We start from the raw sequence: 24,092 nt of genomic DNA, 5'->3' as shown, positions 1-24,092 counted from the left end.
CTCGGGCTTTGGCCCAAAAATTAAAAACTTGTCCTTGCCCACTGTCCTTTCCTTTGTCCTGTTGTGTGTGTGTTTGTGTATGTTTCTCTGTGTTTGTATGTGTCTCTCTGTGTTTGTGTTCCTCACTGGGTTTGTTTGTGTGCACTGTGTTCTGGTTGTTTCACTAATTGTGCCAAATTAGTTGACAACTTAATGTCGTAAAAATTTCAGCTAAATGCCTCAATCTTTTGTTAATGACATTGACAGCGGTGCAACTTTTTCGACTTGTGTTTCTTGTTTTTTTTCTTTTTTTTTGGGTCCGAGCTTCGGCTTTGAGCACGTGACATCGCTTGCTGGAGTACGTGACACTGTCAGTGTCAAATGTGCAAGGACATGGACGAGAACGAGGACGAGGATGCGGAGGATGGAAAGCCGTGTCCTTATGCTCTGTTGTATTTACTCAGGCCCCCATAAATTAACTTTGTGTTTGTTGAGCCGAAATTATAATAGTTTAATTAGTTCATTTCGCTTTTTTGGCCCACCCAACTGCTGCTGACAGTTACATTAGGCTTTAATTAACTGTCTCAACTTTTGTTAATCAATGTACACGGTGCGTATACTCAATACCATCTTCTCCTTCATCTTTTTGCAGAACATGTGCAGGACTTCAGTTGCGGCCCGCTGCACTACAAGACTTTCTACATGGATGAGCGCAACAATGCGCTATATGTGGGCGCCATGTAAGTACATTATCAGTTTTTGGGAAAAAAATATTAAATATTTAACAGCTTGAAAGAATAAAATGAAAATGAATTGTTTTCAGTTGTTAGCCACTTACCTTGAAAGAAGTCAATGCATTATTAATACAAATAGTTTTCAACTGACCGTAATAAATATTTAGAGCTTAGTGAGACCCTTTTAATGTGGAAAAATATGCCATAATTTGGGGAAAACTTTCTTTTCCGGTTGCAGACAATTAGAAAGTTCCGCTTGAGACAGCATGTGGCTGCCTACTTGGCAACCCGGACGCATTTGGGGCTGCATATTTCATTTTTCCAGCAAGCTCTTGGCCACACTGTCGGCATACATAATTATGAATTAATGCCACGGACGAGGGGGCAAAGTCTGAAGGTTCTGGGTTCTCGGTGCCGGGTTCTGCAATTTGACAGGGAGCGCACCCGTCTGCTCATTTGTCTGCGGCAAGTTGAACACGGCCGCATTTTCACTGTCTTGCGGCTGCCGGGGGAGGTGGAGTGCGGAAAAACCCAAGGAAAATGACGGGCAGCGGTGCGCCTAAAAGCGGGCAAACAAAGTAACCAAAATTACCACTTGACTTGAGAGGCACCGATCCCGGCGAACCAACGAACCACCAATCCACCGACGACCCCACGCAACCACAGCTGGCGGCTCTCGTCAGCGAATGCGGGGCTCCTAGAGAGTCGGCAGGGAAATGAAGATTAATGGTCTCGCAGTTGTCGAGGGAAAGCTACCAAAAACTCTGCCAGTAACTACATAAAACACACTTTAGACCGCCGCTGCCCCTTTGGGTTTTCCTTTTGTTTTTCACGGCGCCACAAAAGTTTCGAGTGGCCGGAAAACGACGAGAGATGGGCCGCCGTTGCCGCTTTAAGTTCTGTTCTGTTCAGTTCTGTCTGGCTGGCAATATTGCCACATTCGACGTATCAATCAATCAGGGCACACTGACTGCAATAAGTACGCTGGCAGGCCCGACAGCCCGGTGCACAGCAGGTGTGTGCGGCTGACAACGATTTTTCAAACCAAAAGAACGCAGAGCAACGCAGAGGCACAGAAAAAAAATGTCAATGAGCTGAAGTTTCCCGGGGCCAGACAGCTGGCAACTGCCAACTGGCAACTGGTGTGGCATTAACTTATCGCATGAGGGGGCACGACTCGGGGATTAACTCGAGTGCCGGGGGATGACAAAGTTTTCCTCTTTACCATGCTAATTCATTTATTTGCCCTTTCTCTTCCAGGGATCGCATATTTCGGCTCAATCTGCGCAACATCAGCCAATCGATTTGTGAGGTAAGAAATGCTTGATTACACTACGATATACGAACTAAAGTATAGTATAAACATAAGTATTTTAAAATAGGTTATGCTATATCCTTGCACGCTTGCTTACTTCTGGCCCAAAGTTATGTACTTAACCATATCTATTTAATGGTAGTCGGTTTATTGGTTATAAAGGCCTTTGCAATAAATGAACATCCCATAAAACGTAGCCTGGTTGCATTTGGATATTAAAATCGATAAATTCACGGGCCATTGATAGCAGATAAAAGAAACGCCTTCGAACCCACCCTTTGCATTTCTGAGTGACCAACTTGTCACTGACAGCTCGCAATTGCTCTTTAATGATTCCATCTTCAACTATCAATATCCGCCTCTGTCCAACCGTTTGTTCAACCGTTTTCCGCCGCTTTTTTCGTCCTTGGAAGCTGCAATCCAAGACCAAGTCCGAGTCCGAGCCCTGTGCACTATCGCCACCTCCTGAGACGTAGCAAATGCTTTTAACAGCAATTATTTGTGCTGACTTCTGGGCGAGCGGCGGGCAGAAGGAGTGGCATTTCAAGTCGATTCGCAGCACTTAGACCTTATACGCCGGCCAAAAGGGACTGACACTTGGGGCAAGTGGAAATAAAAGTGGAAAGTGCATCCTCCACAGAGCCACCGGATATTGTGTCTATATGTCAAGCATAAAAATTGTCAGTCGATGGCTTTTGCTACCCACGCCATTGATTTGTGGCTTTCACTTAGGCAAAAGTATTTTCTGCAATACAAACACCGAAAGCAGATTCCTTGTCGATTCCAGTGCCGCCAACAAAAAAAAAAAAGAAAATACAAAAAAATGAACGAATCGAATTAAATAAACAAATGTTCAACGTGAGCCACATACAGAACACAAGCGGGATGAAAACGCGACATGCGAGTATACCAAAAAATTTCTGGCGCGTGCTCTCGGTTGAACATGCTCGATTCGCGGGGACGCATTCCAGCACGCTTTCAATAAACTTGGCCAACATAAATTTAAACCCAATGCCATTTCTCATGCTTCCAGCGCGATGTCCTCATACTGGAGCCCACCGGATCGGATATTCTGAATTGTGTGTCCAAGGGAAAACGGGAGGTGAGTGCGCCGTCAATTTCTATAGCCATTAAAATCCTTCCCAAGCATGTGCCAAATTTTCTATATCAACTATATCAACAAATTTGTGAACTTAACTCATGCCACCGTCCTGTCCGTTTTATTTCCATTTGCATTTCGAAAACCACAAACCCACAAAAAAAACCAAAAAACCACCATATGATTTCCTTACGGCTATTATTTTCTAACATTTATTACAATTACACAAAACAAAACAAAACAAAACGAAAACTGAAATCGAATGCAATTGCATTTTCTGGCGCTTGACAAGAAGGTGGAATGCCGGAATCACATAAGGGTTATCCAGCCGATGAACTTCAATGGCCAGAAGCTATATGTTTGCGGAACCAACGCCCACAATCCCAAGGATTACGTAATAAACGTAAGTATACAAAAAAGCTGGCAATAATGTTCCATTTTAAAAGACTGCTTTAAAGTCCAAGTACCTCGTACTTCATAGCACCCTTTTAAATAGTTAAGAAATGAATTTCAAACCTCTACTGAATTCCTTTCGACTACAGTGAAAATCCTTTTTTCGCAATGTAGGAAAAAAGGGTTTCGCAGCGACTTCATCAATGCGCCTAATTGTGAATGTCAGTCAAGTTTTTGAAGTTCATTTCAGCCCAGCGGGCGACCAAAATTAAAGTCAACTAATGCGCTTTTCGTTCGTTTGCTTTTTTCCCTCCCTCACTCTCTCTTTCTCTTTCTCTGTTTAACCCACCCGCTTGTGAACCGCCGCATTTGACCCCCAGGCAAACTTAACACATTTACCCAGATCCCAGTACGTGCCCGGCATTGGCCTGGGCATTGGCAAGTGTCCCTACGATCCTGCTGACAACTCAACCGCCGTCTATGTGGAGAACGGAAATCCCTTCGGCCTGCCCGCCCTGGTAAGTTCGACCCGAAAAGCGGAAGTGGAATAAAAGTACGGATAAAGGAAGGCGCAAATAAAAAGAAAAATGTCAATTGTAATAAAATTACAAAAGTAAAGCGGGCTACCCAACGACGGCAACGAAGGAAGTTGGCAAAGTTGTGTTTGGGACGGGGCAAGAAAATTTTAAAGACGGCAAAAACAGAGAAGGGAGGCAGCAATAAAGCAGCTGAAATTAAATTAGAGCACAAGGCACAGAAACGCACACATACATACACACATGAGTTCACTCAGAGAGGGAGGCACGTGCGTACACTTTAGGCGTAATTGTGTGCGTGCGTGCCCTGGCTTACTGGGCGTATGCGTGATGTTCGAGCCTTATCAACAGTTGCCCCTTTGCTAACAATGTCTATATCATTTCCCCCAATCCTCCCATGCCAAACCATAATGCAGTACGCGGGCACGAATGCAGAGTTCACCAAAGCGGATTCCGTCATCTTCCGATCGGACCTGTACAACCTGACGAATGGACGCAAGGAGGCCAACTTCAAGAGGACCGTGAAATACGACTCCAAGCTGCTGGACAGTAAGTAGTGGCCATAAATCATACATACATTTACCGCATTCAAATTGCAATGAGATAAATCTCTACTAATATTGCCTGTTCATGTTGAATGCTATCAAAATGACCTTTCAATCCTTGAAATCCAAATAATATTTAACAAATCACATATTCATCGCTCCTCTTTCAGAACCCAACTTCGTGGGCTCCTTTGAGATTGGTGAATTTGTGTACTTCTTCTTCCGCGAACATGCCGTGGAGTACATAAATTGCGGAAAAGCTGTCTACTCCCGCGTGGCTCGGGTGTGCAAGAACGACCGCGGTGGCAAGTACATGATCAGCCAGAATTGGGCCACGTATCTGAAGGCGCGGATGAACTGCAGCATCTCCAGCGAGTTTCCCTTCTACTTCAATGAGATACAATCGGTGTACAAGATGCCAACGGACGATACCAAGTTCTATGCCACGTTCACAACGAATACGAATGGTCTGATTGGATCGGCTGTGTGCAGCTACGACATCCGGGACATCAATGCGGCCTTCGACGGTGAGTATTCACTGTAAATATAGGACGGTGTCTGTGTGTGTGTGAATGGGTGTGTGTGTGGTGGTGGGGAGGATGCTCGTGTGATTTATTGCACTGTCCATAATTCTTCGGGGGGATTCCTTTTCTCCGGCGACGGATGCGGATGGAATTACGCGCACAGGTGGAGGCCTTTTCCCTGGAATTTGAGCGTTAAATGGTGCGCATTGAATTGATGGTGGCAGACGCAACGCCCACTTTAGACTACCCTCGCCCACTTCTTTCATGGCAAAAGCCGGAGCTGCCTCGCATTCAAGCTGAATTTCTTTAACTGCAGGACCTCCGGTCCAAGTAATGAGTACAGTCAACACTCTGAACAACCCAACGTGCCCCGGAAAGTTCATTAACACCATAAAGTCGGGCTCCGGCTGCAAGTGTGGAGCGGTGCCAAGACTGACAGGCAGACAATCGGGCAGACAGATCCTGCCACACAGACACGGCCACCGGGCAAAGTGGTGCAAAAAATCTGGCATACACTTAAAATTCATTACGAAAAGTTTGCGGGCATGTTGCACAGACAGCGGCGAGTGTGATAAAAAAAATAAAAAAATGTCGAAAGCCACAGCAATTAATTATGGCCACAAACGATTATGGAGGCGCTCTCGAAGGCCAGAATGTGATTCTTAAATTGTATTCCATTTTTGCCGCGTAATAACGCTCTTGCGGGAATCTGAAAATAATAATATGCAAATATTCACAGGGAACACTGGTAGATTAAACGAAAAAATGTCCACTTGCTGTGCTGTAGAAATAAAAGTTTTCTTTTCAATTTTGTACACGTAAATGGGTTATCTTTAATACATAATATCATCATGTTTTTATAGCTATTAAAGTTTACAAAAAACATGTATTCGGTTGTGTGGCCGAACAAGTTTTTAAATATTACAATCCGATTGCCGCGTTGCTGCATGAACATTAAAGCACTGTTCGCGTCTCTTAAATTGTATTTTTTATTTACCGAATGCGAGTGCGAGTACGAGTGCGAGTGCCACAAATCAGCTGGCGCGCAGTACTGACACACATAAATTAAGAGCAGCCTTCTCCAGCACTCAACTCCATACTGATGCCCCCATTCTCCATTCTCCACCCTCCATCCATATCCATCCAGGCAAATTCAAGGAGCAGGCCACCTCGAACAGCGCCTGGCTGCCCGTGCTGAACTCCAAAGTGCCGGAGCCACGTCCTGGCACTTGCCACAACGACACCGCCACGCTGCCGGACTCCGTGCTGAATTTCATTCGCAAACATCCGCTAATGGACAAGGCGGTCGATCATGAATTTGGCAATCCGGTCTTCTTCAAACGGGACGTCATACTCACCAAGCTGGTGGTGGACAAGTAAGTGAGAACTGTATTCATTAGCGCCGCCAGCCAGTTGCCAGTTGCCACTTGCCAGTTGCCAGTTGAAAGTTGACTGTCGGTCTGGCCAGGAGCCAGGAACCAGAAGCCTGGGAGCACGGGTATTCCGTATCCTTGTTGACATTCGTCGGTCCAATGTATGGGTGCACTGAGAGTAAAAAAAAAACCAATGTACCAAATATTTACAAATAAATAGCTCATAAGCAGCTCGAGACGTAGGAACTTCAGGGCTTCAGCTCGTTAGCTTTACCATTTAAAATGATTAGTTGCATTACTTATTAATCACAAAAATTGTAGTTTAAATTTATCTTTGAAATTAAGAAGCATTGTATAGAATATTCTGTCCTAGCCATTAGTTGTTAACCATCCAACGCAGATGTTAAAGTTCCATTGGTTTTTCTCTCAGTGCACAGCATCCTGGGCTGGCTGTGTGCTGTTGGTTGTTCTGGCAGCGAAAAATGTTTTGTCTTGGCCGGAACTTGTGAACAAAGTGCCGCAGGATGTGTTTTCAGCTAAGCGCTTTCCACTGACGCTGCAATTCTTGTCTCATTTTTTTTTGCCACGTTCTTTTTTCCCGCAGGATACGGATCGAGAAGCTGAACCAGGAGTTCCTAGTGTACTTTGTGGCCACGACGTCTGGCCACATCTACAAGATAGTGCAGTTCATGCACTACGGCCAGCGCCACTCGAACCTGGTGGACATATTCGAGGCCTCGCCGCACAACGAGCCCATCCGCGAGATGACCCTCAGCCAGAAGACAGGATCGCTGTACGTGGCCACCGATCACCAGGTGAAGCAGATCGACATTGCAATGTGTGCCCGCCGCTACGACAGCTGCTTCCGCTGCGTCTCGGATCCCTACTGCGGCTGGGACAAGGACGTCAATGCCTGCCGACCCTACCAGCTGGGTCTGCTGCAGGATGTGGCCAACGAGACGTCCGGGATCTGCGACACCAGTGTGCTGCGCAAGAAGGTCACCTCCTCCTACGGCCAAACCCTGCATCTCTCCTGCTTTGTCAAAATGCCGGAAGTGCTGCGGAAGAAGCAGACGCGCTGGTACCACCACTCCACCGAAAAAGGACGGTGAGTATTGCTAAAAAATGCTATACAGTATACATATAAGGAATATGGTCCTATAGCTATTTGAAGCTATTTTATTTTGATTCCGAAACTAAATCAACAATGCACTATTTTGGTGATACGAAATGCTTGCCTGCAAATTTGCTACACCAAGCCCATCAGTTTCAACAATAGGGAAAGTTTCAAACAAATAACTTTAAAGCGCGGGGAGCATTGTATTTTGAGTTTTATGTTTTTTTTTTGGGGGAAACCCAAAAACACCATTGGCGCTTATCCGCAGCGCATATCTTTGGGAAAATTGAAAGCGAATAACGGCGGGGAAAATGTGTAAGCGATACGCCGCTTCATCTCACTTAGCCGTGCCAACGCTGCGGTAAATTGACACTTTAAAATGCGCTCCAAGTCTGCTTTTTGGCGTTTACGCTCATGCCGTTGCCCAAGTAATGGAAAAACCGAATAGTCGACGCAGTCGAAGTAGAAGTCGAAGCGGAAGTCGAAGTCTGTGTGTCTCGCGCACACACTTTATATTGATTTTTATTGTGCGTCGTCAATGCGAATAGAAATTGGAAAATCCCCAGCGCTATCGCAGCAGCCATCTGAAAAGCCATCTCTCTACATCTGTCCCTATCTCTCCCATCTCCCATCTCTCTCTGTGGCAGCTACGAGGTACGCTACACCCCCACCAAATACATAGACACCAACGAGGGCGGCCTGGTGCTCCTGGCGGTGAACGAGGGCGACGGCGGGCGGTACGACAGCTACTTGGACGGCACCCTGCTCTGCAGCTACGGCGTCACCGTGGACGCCCACAGGTGAGTCAACTCGAGGATGACGAGTGAAGTGGTGAGGTGAGGTGGCCGGTGCTGCCGACTAGGCTTGGAAAAGCCAATAATAAAATACAGTAAAGTAACTAATAAATTCATGAGTTCTCATAGTACAGTGCTAGCTTAAAGATTATTATAAATGTAATGAAACTATAGTATATAACAGAAAATTATACTATGTTTCTATACTGATTATAGACATCATAATAAAAACCTTTGATTTTGGCCTAAATTTTTATTTTGAATTTTTTTGATAAAAAATAATCACTATTTTTTCGATAGCAATAAAAGTAGTTGTCCAAAACTGGAATGTCATACCTCGTTGAATTCGTAAAAAACTTCCCTATCCTCCTGGGCTCAAAAATGGAAATTCAAATTTTTGGCCATTTTTCGCATATCTAGCCAAGTACATATATAAATAAGGCCAATAAATAAGGCCTAACTAAAATTGCCTACAGACAATTAAAATTAGCCCTATTTTCATGTAATAAACCTAGCTGTTTTGTTGTCTTAATGGAATCAGAATATTGACGCCATACTCCCAGAAGTTGTTTCATTACATTACATTAATATTAGAACAAAGCTATTGTAGAAAGGAAAATATCCGACTTGGCAATTAATATTAATATTAGAATAAAGCTATTGTAGAAAAGGAAAATATCCGACTTGGCAGCCCTGCAGACACGTGATTACCCACCCAACCCACGACGCCTAATTTCCGCGAAATGTCAGAAACTTATTGTTCGCTTTTCCCATTCAGATGCTCGCCGCCGTCGCAGAAGCAGGACTACCAGAAAATCTACTCGCACTGGTGCAACGAGTTCGAGAAATACAAATCGGCCATGAAGCAGTGGCAGGCCAAACAGGAGGTGTGTATCGTGGGAATTATACGAGTATTTGGGTTTCGCTTGGGCGCCAGCTGCCGTTAATTGTTTTAATTAATTTTTGGGCGTCAGGTGCGGGGGTGCCTTTTGAGTTTTAATTATTTTGTAATTCGCTGGCAGAGATCTAAGTGTTTTACCCCCCTCTCATGCCTCTCGCTTTTTCACTTATTAGCAATGCGGCCTCAAGGACAAAACAGGACCAATCAGCAGCAATGGAAAGCATGTGAATGATGTGTTCAGCAACGATGCTTTGGTCTGACCCAGAAGTGAGTATCCTTGAGTCGCAGAAAATCAGAAAATAGGACAACACATGCTATCTTTGGTCCCTGCATAATCAGAGCACCGCAAACAACCTTCCAAAATCATGAATAAGTTATTACAAGCTGAAAGGTAAAAGTGAGGCAAAAAATCAATGACGAAATTGTTCATTTACTACGAGATGAAATGAAAAGCACACTGCATACTTTTATGCACTTTTTGGAATCATTGTTTATTAAATGTACTAAGAAATAATAAAATTCATGATTTTAGGAGTGCTTTTCGCAGTACACCCACCCATCATCAACTGTCCCCGCATAACCAGTAGTTGTAGTACTAGCAGTATTAGACCCTGACGAAATCTAACCAAAAATGTCCTTTGTCCATTACCCCCGCCCCCCTCTTTTGGCCGCTGCTCCTGCTGATGATGCGTCTCACAACTTGTTGTTGTTGCCGCTGCCCAGAGTACTTGTACAGCTTTGAGTTCTTGTCGTCGGCGACGGAGGGCGTGGCCACCGCCCACCGCAAATTGTACATTTTCGTGTTCGTGCTTACCATATTTGCTCGCTTCTAAAGTTTCTAGTTAAAATGTAAATGTAAGTTGAGTGCCCATGTAAGACAACCCACACGAACCTCCTTTCCCTACTTTCCTTACTTTCCCGACTTTCCCTACTTTTCCACTGACAGTTTTCATATATCTAAACATATTTGCTTTATGTGGGTCTATTTTGATTGCAGGCGCAGAAAAGCAGTAAGCACCCGAGAAAAACAAGTGAAGAACAAGTATGAAAATGGGACAAGAGTCGAGCTGAGGAAAAACTATAAGTAAAGAAAATGATTATAGAAAGGAAAAAAAAAACAACCACTACAAAGACTGAAATTTTTAAGCTTTTAAAATCGACAATATTTCTGATAATTTCGATGCGTTTTTTGGTCATGCTTTCGTTTCGTTTTGAGATGTTGTCAGCGTCAAACTGAATAATTGATTGATAATTTTGGACATTAACTAACTGATATACAAAGATGGAGTAAACGAGAAAAGTTACTAGCAAAAGGATCCTGCCATAAGTCAAATGGAAATTACGGTTTTACACTCACACAAAGACACACCTACAGAAGAAACTATTTCTATTTCGAGCTAAGGTTAAGGTAATCTAACGATACAGATACAGATATGGATATGGAAAAAGATACAGATACGAATACGGATACAGATGAAACTGCAACCACCTAAGTGAGAATCTGACCTAAGGCAATGTATTTACCAAGCTCGTGAGGCGCAACGATTCGATTATGTTTTCCATTTGGTTCAGTTTCCGGCAACTCGTCGCTTGGCCATTTCGGGTTTGGGGTTGGGAAGATCTTAAACGAATTTGTATATTACTTAGCCATATTTGTTCGACTAAACTAGCGTAAGATACGAGTATATACACGATTAGCAGTCCCTGTTTAGGTCATAGACAAGTACCGAACCAACTTAATACGATAGCCAAAACCGATAGAAACCGAAATAAAGTTTCGGTAAAACAAATGACGCACAGCATGAACGGATAGGCTATATGGATATGAAAGTATATACATAGCTTAGGGCGACTTGTACATAGAAGAGCTTTAGACGATAAGTATGAACCAGCGTTAGTTTTGATTTTTACTCCGCTCCGATTTTGATTTGAAATTCTCTATTCGGCATTAACTCGCTCTTGTATAGATTGTGCGTTGGCCTAATGTTTACGATAAGCAATACATAGTTATATATGCATATGCGTAATTATAAATAAATATAGACACATGAAGTTACTGCATTGAGACCAACATGCTCATGGTTACTTACCCGTACTTAGCGTAGGTAAGTTGGTGTGGCAAGTACTTTTTTAGTAATATTGCAGAAATTCATTCTCACAGAAAAAAAACGAAAAACTCAAAACACGACTCGTTGCATTTAGTAAACATATTTATATCCGCGAAAACTGCCATAATAAAGCGAAAATCAAGGAAAACCCAAACGCTTCACTCAGCCCGAATCTAAAATAGGTTTGTTCAACAGAAAAAAAAAACGAAAAAATGGAAAAACATGGGGGATAATGGAACGAAAATCTTAAGCATTATTCTCACCCACACACACACTCTAAATATTTTTCTAAGGATTTTCTCTGCAAAAGTTTTTAATGTTTTCATCTTAGGACAACAAAAGGAAAATAATAAACATTTTAGCAATGCAAACTGGCATTGCCATTGTAAATGAACTAAGCCGATACCACAGAAAAATAACTATTAAACCACAGATATTTAAAAGCTACTAATGCTCTGAGCTTCTAACTTTAATGAATGAAATGTTTTTCGTTGCGTTTAGTAGTGTTTTTTTGTTTGAACGATTATTGTAAATAATTTAAAGATTATGTGAAATGTTTTGTATGACAATCACATGATGTTGAGTAAAAAATATAATAAAAACCAAGCAAAGGAGGAAATTCAATGGACACTCTGAAAAAAAAAACGGAAAAAATATGAATCAATTGCCATTGCGGCAATTAAGAATTGAAATAAATATTAATTGAGTACTTAACGAAAAATTCACTGTAAAAATATTAATACAAAGTAAATAAATATTCGCGGTAAATATATATATACATAAATAGATAAACGACTTTTACAAAGTATTCATACAATAAAAGAAGATTTGCGCTTAACCATCATTCGAATATACCAAGTTCAAGGTTCCATTTGAATCATTTCAAACGCAGATTCACTAGCTATCGAAATAATTCCGGAGAACAAACAAAATCAGAATAAAAGAAAGAAATTATGAAAACAAATTAGGTGTAAACACATAAAAAGTAAAATGCAGTAAATAAATGTGATAAGATTCTTTAATAAGCAAAACTGAAACTGGTGTAGACTTTTATTTCGGGAGGCGACTGTAAAGGGGGCTACATGGGAAGCTGTTCTTAGTCGAATTCGACTTCGAATGCTTATGAAAGACAAGCTTTATTTATTTTCATTTCGAACGCGAAATGTTTTGGAGAGCGTAAGTCAGCGATAAGAAGAGAGTCTTGAAATGAGCATTGCGTTCAATTAGTCGACTTTCGGATACCCTTCTTCGAATATACCATTTATCGGTAAGTATCTGTTCAAAGAGTTTATTACTTCTTGACAACGTTTATACGAAAGTAAAGAAAAAAAGCATATATGGATTATTAGACAATAAATAAAACCCTGCGACAAACGCATTACTATAGTAGGCTAAGCCAAATTTTAAAGAGTGAGAGCAGTGCCAAAACATATGTATGCCGCACACAAATTTTAATCTCATTTACAATTTTATTAAGTAGTATTAAACAAACCGCTGAGCGAGTCGCATTCATAAAAATAACATATTTACCAGTAAAAAAGCTTCAAATATGAGGACTTTGAGACTGGTGCTCCAATTCCTGCTCCCCAGTTTGGTGCTGGTTTCAGGATATTTTCACAGGAGCTACAAATACTCCCCGGAGCTGATGGCCGAGCTGAAAGACTTTGAAAAGCTGATTCCCACAGTGACCATCGACGAAGTGGTCGCCGAGCATATGATTACGGATTCCGGATTTCGCAAAGCCATTAAGTTTTTGCGCAGCTCCGATTTCAAGAGGCTGCAACAGCGCATTGAATCCCTGCCAGAAGTTGTGGATCTGATTAACTTTGTGCACCTCAATGACACGACCCAGAGAACTGTGCCAAAGTACTGGCATCGGAATCACACATACAACAGGCTTCGCAGGTCGGCTCATCATGACCTCAGGGAGCAGATTGTTTTGGTGCTATTTGAATCGGGTTCAGAGGTCAGACAGCTGAGTTCCTTCACCAGTTTCGTGCAGGAAATACTCACGCATTTGCCCCGCGATCGATTTGTGTCTCTGATCAATGAGAAGCGGCAGAAGAGCGCTTTATTCGCTAAATTCTATCAGGCTCTGAAAAGCGCCGAATTCAAGGCGAAGTCCGAGGCAGCATGGGTAAGAAACTAAGAAAGTGGAAAATATAAATACCTTTTCCCTGTTTGGTTACACTTATTCTGAAGATAACAATATCTTACCACAATAAGATATTGCTTGTATTAGCTTCAAGAATCTTTACTGTCTACAAGTTCTTGGTCATCCTAAGCAAATGCTTTCTTTCCTTAAACATTTTCCCAATTTTCCTGATTTCAGAACACCACGAATGTACAGAGCGTGGTTCAAGAACTATCGCGACACGCCATCGATGGCCAGGATCTGAAGACCATTGGCTATGAAGTCATCTCGTGGGGTCCAAACGTAGTGTGAGACCTTTCCTTCGAGTTAAGGCCAATAAAACTTTGTGGTGAAGCTAAAACGACTTGGGACTTGGGTCCAGTTCTATTGACCTGTAAAAAAATATGTGGCTTTGAAAACTCCAGCTGGGTGCTTCGTTCATGCCAAAGGGCCAACTGATAAACGTTAGCCGGAAAGTGCAGTAAAAAACCTAAGCGAATAATTCAATATGACAAAGAGCAAACCGACACAATGCCGGGTTGCATTTCATTTTCGGTATTGATAAATGGAATGGAATATCGCTGCTTTCGCTCAGACGCACACCTGTCAAAGCCAGGCGCATACACAAACACACACATGCACTCAGACACACACACTCAGACACACACACACACTCAGACACACGAGCAATTTAATTTGTCTGCATTTTTGCTGTGGCTATGTTTCCTGCCATTTCATTGTGGTTGTTTCAATTATTTTATTGTCGTACTGCGATAGTTTCGAATGCAGTCCCCCGAGAATTCTGAAACCTATCCCCAAATCATACACTCACCCACTCACCCACCCACCCACACATGCAACCGTAGACCATGTATGTACGTATACGTATACGTACGTATATATATACGAGTATAGCCACACAGCATGAGTTGACACATGAAAATTGCATGCAATTAATTGCCCGCTGGCGTACTTGTACTCCGACTTTGGTTCGAATCGAAATCAATATGCAGACTGGGCAAACAACTGTTATTAGACATGATATGCCATGCAATTTGCCCCCCAGTTACTGGCCCATAATCCCTGCTTTCGGCCCTCTCTGGTTTAGTTCATTTAATAATGGTCGCCACGTAAGTACAGGTCCTAGATATTAAGCGTGTAGTACTTGTGGGATTCCGTGGTGGCGACACTACGGTTTTGCATGCAGTAAACGTCAACGATGTTCATTCGGTACTCCGGATTGTACAGCGAGGCCTTGATGTATTCCATTGGGTTTTCCGGCTGCGGCCACAAAGTGGCCAGTCCGCGTGCAAAGGCGTACGTGAATATGGCCTCGGCCAACTGCAGGCTGATGCACTGGATCTTCTTCATCGGCGGATAGACGTTCCGCTTCTCCAGGTCACAGGGCCACACCAAACTGGCCAATCGCTCGGCAGCCACGCAGAATGCCTCATCCGGAATGGTGGTGAATCCGGCCAGCATCACGCCGCAACTTATCCCTGCCACCAAATAGCTACTGGTGCAATGCCCCGGCTGATACCACTTGTTGGCATATTTCAGCGGTGGCAGCTTCGAGCCCGAGATGAAGATGCAACGGCCCTTGGTGTAGGAGAAGGCATCCTCCGCCGAGCACTCGGCCTGTTCCAGGGGTCTCGATAATGCAAATATCACAGGCTGATCTGAGCTCTTCTCCATGGCCCGCAGGACATCGGGAGTAAAGGTATTCGGCATCAATGAGCCACCCACCAGTACGTTGGGTTTCAACTGGTGAATGGCCTCTACCAGGTCGTCGATGGGGTCCCGGGGGTTGGCAAACTCCAGCAGCTCCTCGGGTATGTCCTTCCTGCCCATTACTATCAATCCGTGTGCATCGAAGAACCAAATCTTCTCCCTGGCCTTCATTTCGATGAGACCCTCGCGCTTCAGCAACACCATACACAGTCGAGCCATGCCAATGTTAATGGCCTCGGCTCCGTAGAACAGAAATACGTTGGAGGAGAAGAAGACTCTCTTCAATCGGTTGCAGACAATCACTCCGGCAAGAGCCACTGCAGCCAGGCACTGGAAGTCCACGTCCACGATGCACTGGCGGTCGCGGTACAGCTCCAATTGCTTCTTGGCCTTCTGGGCCTCGAAGTCCTTGCACAGGATCAGGGCACGTGGTCCATACTGCTGCATCACGGACAGAGTGAACTCCTTAAACAACTGGTCGTACAGCTCATCTGAGGCACGTCGCTCCCTCAGGCCCGTATACATTGGATCTTGCAACAGTTCCTCGTTGTTGGTGCCCACATCCAGCATCACGCTCAAACAATAAACCGGATGAATGCCGCCAAAGACGACGATCTGGTGCAGATTGGAGAACAGTACGGGCATCTCATCCACACCCAAATCACCCAAGCTCAGAACAGAGGCACCATTGCTCACCAGCAGGCAGCGAACACAACGGTGCGGCCAATTGGCCAGGATTTGGGGAACGTGCCCCAGATCCTTAATACAAATGTACAGACCCTGTCCCATCGAGTGCATCATTCGGTGGACCCTGAGCAGCTCCAACGAGCCCGAGACATCCGTCATGGGCACATAGCGATCGGGATTGGAAAGCAGAAGGTAGTAGAATAGTCGCCTATTGCGACGCGACAGATAGGTCAGATACATATACCGCTGCACGTTGGTGGTAAATGACTGCATGAATTTTATGCAGATCTCCAACTGCTCATCGATGGTTCGCACTGCCACCGGAAGTAGTCCGTGAATGGAGAGCACACGCCTTTCGTTCAGCGTGAAGGCCAGTCCCTTGTTGTAGTTGGATTGGCCTAGCATCCAGCGACCATCGACCATGGATCCGCTCAGACGGGTGTCCATTTTCCAGAAGGTGTCCATGTGGCGGGGCATGTAGTCCAGCATCTCGATCTTGTCATAGTTGCTCACGCACTTCAGTTCCTTATCCTTGTCCTTGTCCTTCTCCACCTCTGGCTTCCCCTTTGCCTTCCCCTTATCCTTCTCTTCATTTATCTTTTTTTCGGTCGACAGGCGACTCATCCTGGGCGACTTCTGCATGGTGTCCTTGGGCAGGACGATGTTTTAGGTTGGGATGTGTTATTGGATATGTAGGCTCTAACCAAAACGGGGAGGTGTCTGCGTGTGGGATATTACAGTCCGAACAAGACCTGAACCAATACTGACGAAGATAGGGTCGCCTGCTTGTTCATCTCCCACTCATTTGCATACACTGAGCCAATAAATGTACAAAGTCTGTGCCAATCCCTTTGGAACTCTGCATTTCTTATCTTAGGTATACCAGAAACTTTTTACGCAGCGAAACTTAATTATTAAACTTAAAGAAATAGTTCAGATGATAGATCTTTAATTTTAAAAGATGTTGTAGAAATGAATAGGAATAGATCATATAATATAAAAAGTTTAATGAAGCTCTAGAGTAAATAATGATAGTAGTTATCTTTCTAGCAATTTGCATTATTTGAAGCTAGATAAAGTGCAATCAACATACTTAGCAAATGGTAAGTTGAATAATGCACGCTCGTAATGGAATCACCACTTTAAATGTAATTAATTTATATTTTCCCCCAGTGCAGCAACCCGAAACGTAGACCAAATTCTAGACCGCATCCAGCATCTCCATTCCCCGCGCTTCGCCGCATCCACATCCACATTCGCATCCACATCCAAATTCACATCCACATCCGCAGCCACATCCATCCGTCCCACCGGGCATTATGCAAATTGTGTTGCGCACTTTGCGGCGACCTCAAACTCGGAGTGACATCCTAAAATGTCGCCACTTCCGCTTCGGATCTAGACCCCCTGTCCCTTCCCCTTACCCTTACCCCGCGACGGACAAGTTTGTCAGAATTTTGATGCAAAATATCAACAATGTCGAGGGCTTTTGGGAGGCAAGGAGTGGAGTTGGGGCAACATCAAAAGCCCGCAGACCGTGCCAAAGTCTTGGCCGCACCTTTTATGCTAAATACGCGCGACAGACAACACAGCCATTGCCATTTGTGGCCATCCGAAGTGCACTTGGCCAGCGGAATCTTAAGTGGAATGGCAACCGAGTAATATTTTGAATGTGGAGAGGGGGGGGTGAAAAGAAACCGAACTGGGGAGTATGGCTGAGCATTAAAAAACAAAAGGAACCGAATGGCCCGGCCATAAGCGGCTTAATTTCCTGGGAAAATGTCTGGATCTGGCTGGGGTTGTCCAGCCGCTCAGAAGCCACCCAACCATTCGCCACTCCCCTCACCACTCAGCACTTCCACATTCCGATAAGACTAACTGCGGGGGGAATACAAAAAATTTAAATACAGCAAAATTCCATAACTAATTGGAAGTGGAAAAGCACAATACACACTACGGACTAGAGTCCTTCCGAAATCCAATTATCTACTGAGATGCACAAAACTCTGTGGGAAAGGCAAGGAAAGCCGGCTGGTGTTGAAGGATATGTGGCTGGGCCGGAGTTTGGGGTGGCTTGGGTTGGTCAGATGAATGTGCATCACAAGTTCATAATGAAATCAATTTTCAATCAATCGTTCGCATTGCAAAGTAGCAACAGCAACAGAAGCAGCAGCCAGGTTGTGTTCTTCCCAGCTCTCCTGGGGGATACTTTTGCTGCTGGTTTGTTTTGTTTTGTTTGGCTCTCTGCTTCTTGCTTTTTCGTCCTTCGTCCTGGTTCCTTGGTCCTTCGGCCAGTCGGACATTTGCACTTTTTTCGCATTTGCAGTTCCAGTGGCTTGCTTTTTTAGCCCTTCGTTTTCGGCCACGGATGTGCTACAAATTGAATTTCTGCCGCGGGACACATTAAGCGATCGCCTGCCTACGGCCTTTGGCATTTGAACATAAAAATTTATGCGATTCGAGCGGGATCGAAATGGGAAACGATGTAGGAATGGGTATGGAGACTGTGGGAATGGGGCTGCAGGTGCTGGTCCTGCACAAAGAATGTTTATGCGTCGTTTATACAGAACAATTTGAATATTTTATGGACAAAATTCGATTTCGGCTCCCTCCCGCCCAGTACGTGCACTAAAAAAGTTTTGCATATGGAAATTGATTTCCTTTGACCACACATACCCGTACTCGTGCATGCGATAGTCCTGCTATAAATACTTGTGCGTCCATTTCCATGTCCATGTCCACATCCATGTCCACTTTTTGGTCATTCACACGCACGCTTAGGCAATGCCAAAAACTCTGGTCAATTCGAATGCTTGACAGTTGTCAGCCAAATAGAAAAAGGAAGCCCAGCAAATATATACGCCGACAGCAAACAAAAAAGAACAAAAGTAATTTGCACCTCTGCGAAAAAGTTGCGAAACCTGGCAATTTATATGCACCACGTGATACTTTTTTAGAGCCCCACAAGCTCTCTAAATGCACAGTAAAAATAGTTACTTCACATTATCAATATTAACAAACAACATATATAAATATATCTAAAACTTACTGAAAATGTACATAAGACTTTATCCATGTTGTTTAGTTTATATGTTATGCATTTTAGGTAGTGCCTTTATTATTGATAGTATGAGCATTGATTATTTGATCAATTTCAAAGTCTTGAATATTGAATCAGCTATCATTTTCTCCCTGTGTACGTGTACACGAACAAACGCTGGTCGGCATCTTATTATCGAAATGGTCGAAATTGGTGAAATTTTTACTTTGAAAACTTCAGCAGGCCACAAATCAAATCGAATAAACTCCATATGGATTTAGTCGCATTTCCAGCTAAAATATTCGCCAACCTAATACCGGCAGTCAGCTGGCAAAAAAAAAAATAAAAAATGGAACAAAAAAGTGGGAGAAAAAAGTGGTAAGCCCTTGGGGAAATTGTTGCAGTTTATCAAATGTTTTCGCATCGCATGTCGTGGCCAGTGCATTTTGGCATTTTGGCATTTTTATTGAAATTCCCATTTATCCAGCGCTCTGGGCATTTAATGAATGTGTCTCACTATTTCACAATTTCGGCATTAACAATTTGGATAATTTATGGGCCACGACGGGTTAGCTATGATGGCGCAATGAAGTGGGCCCCACTCTGGTTCTTAAATCATTTAGCTAAAATGTGGAATTGAAATGCTCCTGGCGCAACACTCAAATAAATGTCACATGACTGTCGGTGTTGCTGCTGCTGCTGTTGCTGTTTGCCTTTGGACCCCAGGCCTCGCACAAAACAGCTCAAAGTGAAAAGTCTTAAATAAAAAATTTATAAGCTTAATAAAAGCGATGCAGCAAACTCCGATGCTCAGCGAGCAGTGCTGCGAATTTCTGTCGATTCCTTGTTGTTCACATATATATGTTTATATATATGTATAAACATATATATGTTTGTATACTGAGCACACACGACAAACTTTCAAATCGGGAGCTACGTGCGTCAAAGCCAAAAAGCCCCAACTTTATATCGCGCTATTTGCCCGCTTTTCCCAACCTCCGTTCCATTTTTACCCCTGCTTTTACTTTGGCAACTTCAAAAGACTTTTAGCTTATTTTTTAAGTCCCCTCTTTCTTTTCGATGCTGCTGCCGCTGCTCTTGCTCTTGCCTTTGCTATTTTTATTTTTATTTAATTTTATTTCATTTTATATACTACACTTTTGGCCAAGTTTCTGGTGCAGCAGAGTGCTGGTGTCGTTGCCTATTTAACCGGAATTTAGTGTTTATTTGGTTTATATCGGAAGTCTCACTGCCCGCCAGCCGGGCATAAATATTGGTAGCATACAAAAAAATAGAAGCGATTGCAAGCGTGGGCAGGCTGAATTATGTAATTAACTTGTTGCACGCTTGCAAAATGGAGAGCGAAAACTATTCGCAATCTGGGCAAAACTAATCGCATGTATCCGGCAAATAATTCCGCCACAAACGGAGCCGCATTAGTGGCGAATTAAAGGACCCATAAACACGAAATCAGCGCATGCCAGGCGCTTCCAAGGAGCCAAGTCCGCATAAAAATTGTTAACGGAAGCGAAAATTAATTAAGCCACAGGCCAAGGGCAAAGCACGCACTGCCACGCGATGGAAGGGAAAGGGGGAAAATCGTGGTGGGGCTGGAAAGGTGGGCGGGGCCATCGGTCGGGCGGTGGAAATCGGTCATCTGAGGCTGCGGCGCTCGTCATGGAAAATATTGAACGCCTGCCTGCTCCGGAGACCGAAACGCGCTTTTAGACGTGCTCAAATATTTGCCAAACGTGTCAAAAGCGCCGGAACACTCGGCTCTCTTTAGTTTGAAGGACTCAACTGGACGACGGGGGGGCATCCCCAGTTATCCAGTAATACAGTTCGCCATACCCCACTACCCCCAAAAATAGCTAAAACCCCAATTGATTGAAGGTTGCGCAGGCGGCAGTCAGCAGTCGGCAGTTGGCGATGACCTGTGTGTGTAAGGACATAATTTCGGTTTTTGTTACGGTTTACTGACATCCTTCGGCGGGACAGGAGATGGAAATCAAAGCCAAAACCGAAATATTGATTGACAACTGACGGTGGGACAAGTCGGCGTGCATAAAGTGCATATCGATTGATCTGTCCGTCTATAAATAACCAATATCGTAATCAAAACGTCACGGTGGGGTAATAACGTCACAGATATGTAGGCAATCATTAAAGGTAGTTTGCTCTCCGAAAATAAATCCATTAGTGCGATGGGAGGTGGAATTTAAGATGCATATGTTCTGCAAATGCGCAATACAGTTTCATGAACATAAATTATTGTGACCTGATTTGCAGCGAAAATAGAAATAATTAAAGGATGTTAGTTTGAAACATTTGGCAACTACTTCATTTACTATTTATTTTGGTTTTCGAATGTATCTATCTTGCTTTAAGCAGCTTACTAATCTGGTGACACTTCGATTTCGAAGACATGTACCCAATTAAACAACACTTTTGCGACGTGCAACAAAAGTGGAAACCAAGCTGGCAAAAGAAAACATTAAGTGTGAAGCGGATTACAAGGAAGAGGAATGGAGCTGCTCCAGCTGCTGAATCTGGCAAGAAGTTTTGGGGACAGGCCGCCCGGCAAGGAATCGGGCCTAGACAAGTTAATTTATGGCAGTCAGTGAACCATCCCAGATACTACAGGCAACGTCTGCTGATGCCACAACTCAAAGTGCTCCCTGCAGCCCGTTTGGCTCCCTTTTCCTTCGGTTTTCCCACCGTGCAATCCCTGCAATCGGATTTACCACTTTGCTCCAGCACTCTCCCCTCTTCTGCAATTTTATTTTCTTCTTCATGTTTTTTTTTTTGTTTTCCTGCGCTGCGGCTGTTTGTGCGAAAACTTTTGCTAATTTGCGGTAATGTTAATGCTGAACTTTGCACAAAATTAGTCAAGTTCTTGGCGCGGCTCGACTTGGCGCTGCGGATTAAGCGCCATGTTACGCCAAAAGTGTTAAGTTGGAAATAAATGTTGACACTTGCGGTAAAGCGGCGCTCTTATGCCGCAACATAAACAAAAGGCGCCTGGCCAAGAAAATCACTTTAAAACACATGGCGTCGTAGGGCTAAAGCCAGGCAGCATGAAATTAACTGGCCTTCTCGTCCTGCCAGGATGCACTTCATCCCCATCCCCCATCCCTCATCCTCGTCCTTGTTCTCGTCCTCTTCCTCTTCCACTGCGACGGCCCCAGGTGCGTGTGTACCGCTGACTTTGCCGGACTGCAGTTAATTAAGTCGCCGCCAAGTTGGGCCGAAGCCACCTTTATGGCAGCTGAGGTATGCCAGGAGCTCGCTGAAGTATTCTGGTTGGGGCAAAATTAATTTATAAGTTCGGTCCGCTCGACACACTTGGCAAAAACTCGCAACTCCACAGCGGGAGTTTATGTAATTTACATCATTATACTATAGCTTTTAAAATGGCATTGTTTGTTCAATCGGATGTTATTAGCTTTAATTTTGGAAATTGAAAAATGTTCTGTGCCCAATAAATTTAAAACATCATTTACCATAATCAAAGCCGTTTTAAAGCAATTACAGTTTATCATTAAGGACATTAAGGACATGGTGACATTTAAGAGCGATAATAATCGGTAACAGTAAATAAATTAACCTAATATAGAATATTTATATGTTTGTGTACAAACTAATAGTTATGCTTACTTTTTCTTTAATTGTCTAGTAATTTGTACTGATTTCAGGATTTATTCAAGCCAAAAGCTCCCGCAATGCAACTCTTTAGTAGCTAAGGTAAAACATATCTCAGTGGACCAAGATCACACACTCGAAACTAATTAAGCAATTACAAGCGACTTAAATCGAATTAGGTGCAATTTCTCGGAGTGCAGGAGATAACTGGCATGGCCAATTGTTTACGGCTCCAACCGACAAAGCGACAAACCGACACCGGCAAACTTTGAGCCCTCGAAACTTTGCGCTCCAAATTCATAAAGTGTCATACGTTACGGTGGAGTCGGAACGGTACGGAAGTCTGGGTAGTCTGGGCCAAGTTTTAATCAAGTTGGGGGCTTAGTCAAATAATTTATGTAAAAAATTGCGGTGCAACTAAAGTTCGGCCGCCTGACGTTGACGACGATGGATACAATTATTATTGGTTTGTAGGCAGAACAATTTACGGGCAGCCGCAGCCGTTGGGATGGTTGTAATAAATCAAGCCAAGTGAATAAATCATATCTGAAAACGCAGGGCGACGATTGTGTGCAGAGTGTGGAGAGTGTGTCACAGTTGACACATACGGCAAACGGCAATGGCGACGGCGACGACGACATGAAATAATGACATGAAAATTGACAATTTTATTCCTACTTAACTTGCTGAATGAGCAAATGAATACATCAGCCGGAATGTGAGTGTGCGGGCACATATGCATGTATTCACATATTTTATGCACAGTTTGACAAGCGAGCGAGCTGGAAACGAGACCTGAATGGGCGCCTGAGCGATTGACTGACTGGCTGGTTGACTGAATGACTGGTTGACTGGTTGACTGTGTGACACACACAGTGACTAACCGGGTGACATTCACGCCAGCTGTCAAAGTGTGAGTATCACACTCAAATACCCGCCAGGAGGGGTGTGTTTCTTTGATTTGCATCGGCGGAAATGCAATGGTCCAAACCGCCCACAGGATACACGCCCATTTCCATAATTTACGAGTTCAAGGACTGCTTAGGCCCCAAGTCGTGTTTTATGGCCTTTTCGAAGCGAGCGATAAGCCATATTAATCAATATTTTATATGCTTACGTTAGCTTTAAGATGCACTCTAAAAATATCAAAAATATACACATAATTATACAAAAAAGTTTCCTAAAAAGTAAATTATTTATGTATTTCATCTCTGTTAGCTTCTTTAAAGTTCTATATGTTTTGATAACTTTAAACTTTACGCACCCACACTTTGTGTATATGATTTTCCGAGTGTTGTGACCTCACTTAGCTGCACTTCGGTCGTGAATTCCCCCAAACAACTGGGTGTTTTCGTTGAACGTTACTGATTAAATTAAATAATCGCTCGGACAATCCGATTGTCAGAGTCTAAAATGCTCTCCAAAGTCTCCACAAATCCG

General features: G+C 43.6%; 3 protein-coding genes and 1 long non-coding RNA gene across 8 annotated transcripts in view; 2 read left to right on the top strand and 2 right to left on the bottom strand.

The window, feature by feature from the left end:
• LOC6531406 (semaphorin-2A) overlaps nt 1–12,449 on the top strand; it is a 46,227-nt gene extending 33,778 nt beyond the window's left edge. The window contains exons 3-16 of one of the 3 annotated variants that reach the window (XR_005560854.2): nt 632–719; nt 1,974–2,025; nt 3,062–3,130; nt 3,423–3,530; nt 3,901–4,038; nt 4,473–4,605; nt 4,772–5,128; nt 6,273–6,501; nt 7,103–7,606; nt 8,263–8,415; nt 9,188–9,296; nt 9,484–9,577; nt 10,034–10,165; nt 10,308–12,449. Coding sequence is in view for 1 of the 3 variants with exons in the window: in XM_015195829.3 (XP_015051315.1) it covers nt 632–719; nt 1,974–2,025; nt 3,062–3,130; nt 3,420–3,530; nt 3,901–4,038; nt 4,473–4,605; nt 4,772–5,128; nt 6,273–6,501; nt 7,103–7,606; nt 8,263–8,415; nt 9,188–9,296; nt 9,484–9,570 (2,030 nt within the window). In the remaining 2 variants the exon portion in view is untranslated. Of the gene's footprint in view, nt 1–631; nt 720–1,973; nt 2,026–3,061; nt 3,131–3,419; nt 3,531–3,900; nt 4,039–4,472; nt 4,606–4,771; nt 5,129–6,272; nt 6,502–7,102; nt 7,607–8,262; nt 8,416–9,187; nt 9,297–9,483; nt 9,578–10,033; nt 10,166–10,307 lie in introns of all 3 variants that reach the window. The other 2 variants (XR_005560853.2, XM_015195829.3) reach the window with 2 other exon arrangements.
• Nucleotides 5,927–24,029, bottom strand: LOC120321251. Of its 3 annotated transcripts, none has more exons than XR_005560855.1 (3): nt 23,917–24,026; nt 6,484–6,670; nt 5,927–6,415 (listed from the first exon to the last, which is right to left on the bottom strand). It is a non-coding gene; the product is annotated as an uncharacterized LOC120321251 (long non-coding RNA). The 3 variants fall into 3 exon arrangements; XR_005560856.1 differs by lacking the exons at nt 5,927–6,415; nt 6,484–6,670 and adding exons at nt 21,325–22,309; nt 22,668–23,788; XR_006245168.1 differs by having other exon boundaries at nt 5,927–6,670; nt 23,917–24,029.
• On the top strand, nt 12,863–13,913 carry LOC6531405. Its single transcript, XM_002092172.4, has 2 exons — nt 12,863–13,555; nt 13,751–13,913. Exons 1-2 carry the CDS (start codon nt 12,968–12,970, stop codon nt 13,862–13,864), a joined length of 702 nt encoding a protein of 233 aa, XP_002092208.1. The 5' UTR covers nt 12,863–12,967; the 3' UTR covers nt 13,865–13,913.
• On the bottom strand, nt 14,651–16,748 carry LOC6531404 (NADP-dependent malic enzyme). Its single transcript, XM_002092171.4, has one exon. The coding sequence runs from the start codon at nt 16,610–16,612 to the stop codon at nt 14,696–14,698; it is 1,917 nt and encodes a 638-aa protein (XP_002092207.1). The 5' UTR covers nt 16,613–16,748; the 3' UTR covers nt 14,651–14,695.
• Nucleotides 24,030–24,092: the final 63 nt, after the last annotated feature.

The sequence above is a fragment of the Drosophila yakuba genome, chromosome 2R, assembly GCF_016746365.2.
Source record: "Drosophila yakuba strain Tai18E2 chromosome 2R, Prin_Dyak_Tai18E2_2.1, whole genome shotgun sequence".
NCBI classification, from domain to species: Eukaryota; Metazoa; Arthropoda; class Insecta; order Diptera; family Drosophilidae; genus Drosophila; species Drosophila yakuba.
The sequence above is the reverse complement of the archived record's forward strand: the minus strand, read 5'-3'. Positions and strand labels throughout refer to the sequence as shown.

Excerpts from the sequence above, each read along its gene's own strand:
- LOC6531405 (XM_002092172.4), top strand. The coding sequence starts at position 12,968 with ATGAGGACTTTGAGACTGGTGCTCCAATTCCTGCTCCCCAGTTTGGTG. Across the intron at positions 13,556-13,750 it reads CGAAGTCCGAGGCAGCATGG|AACACCACGAATGTACAGAG; the intron begins GTAAGAAACTAA and ends TCCTGATTTCAG.
- LOC6531404 (XM_002092171.4), bottom strand. The coding sequence starts at position 16,612 with ATGCAGAAGTCGCCCAGGATGAGTCGCCTGTCGACCGAAAAAAAGATA.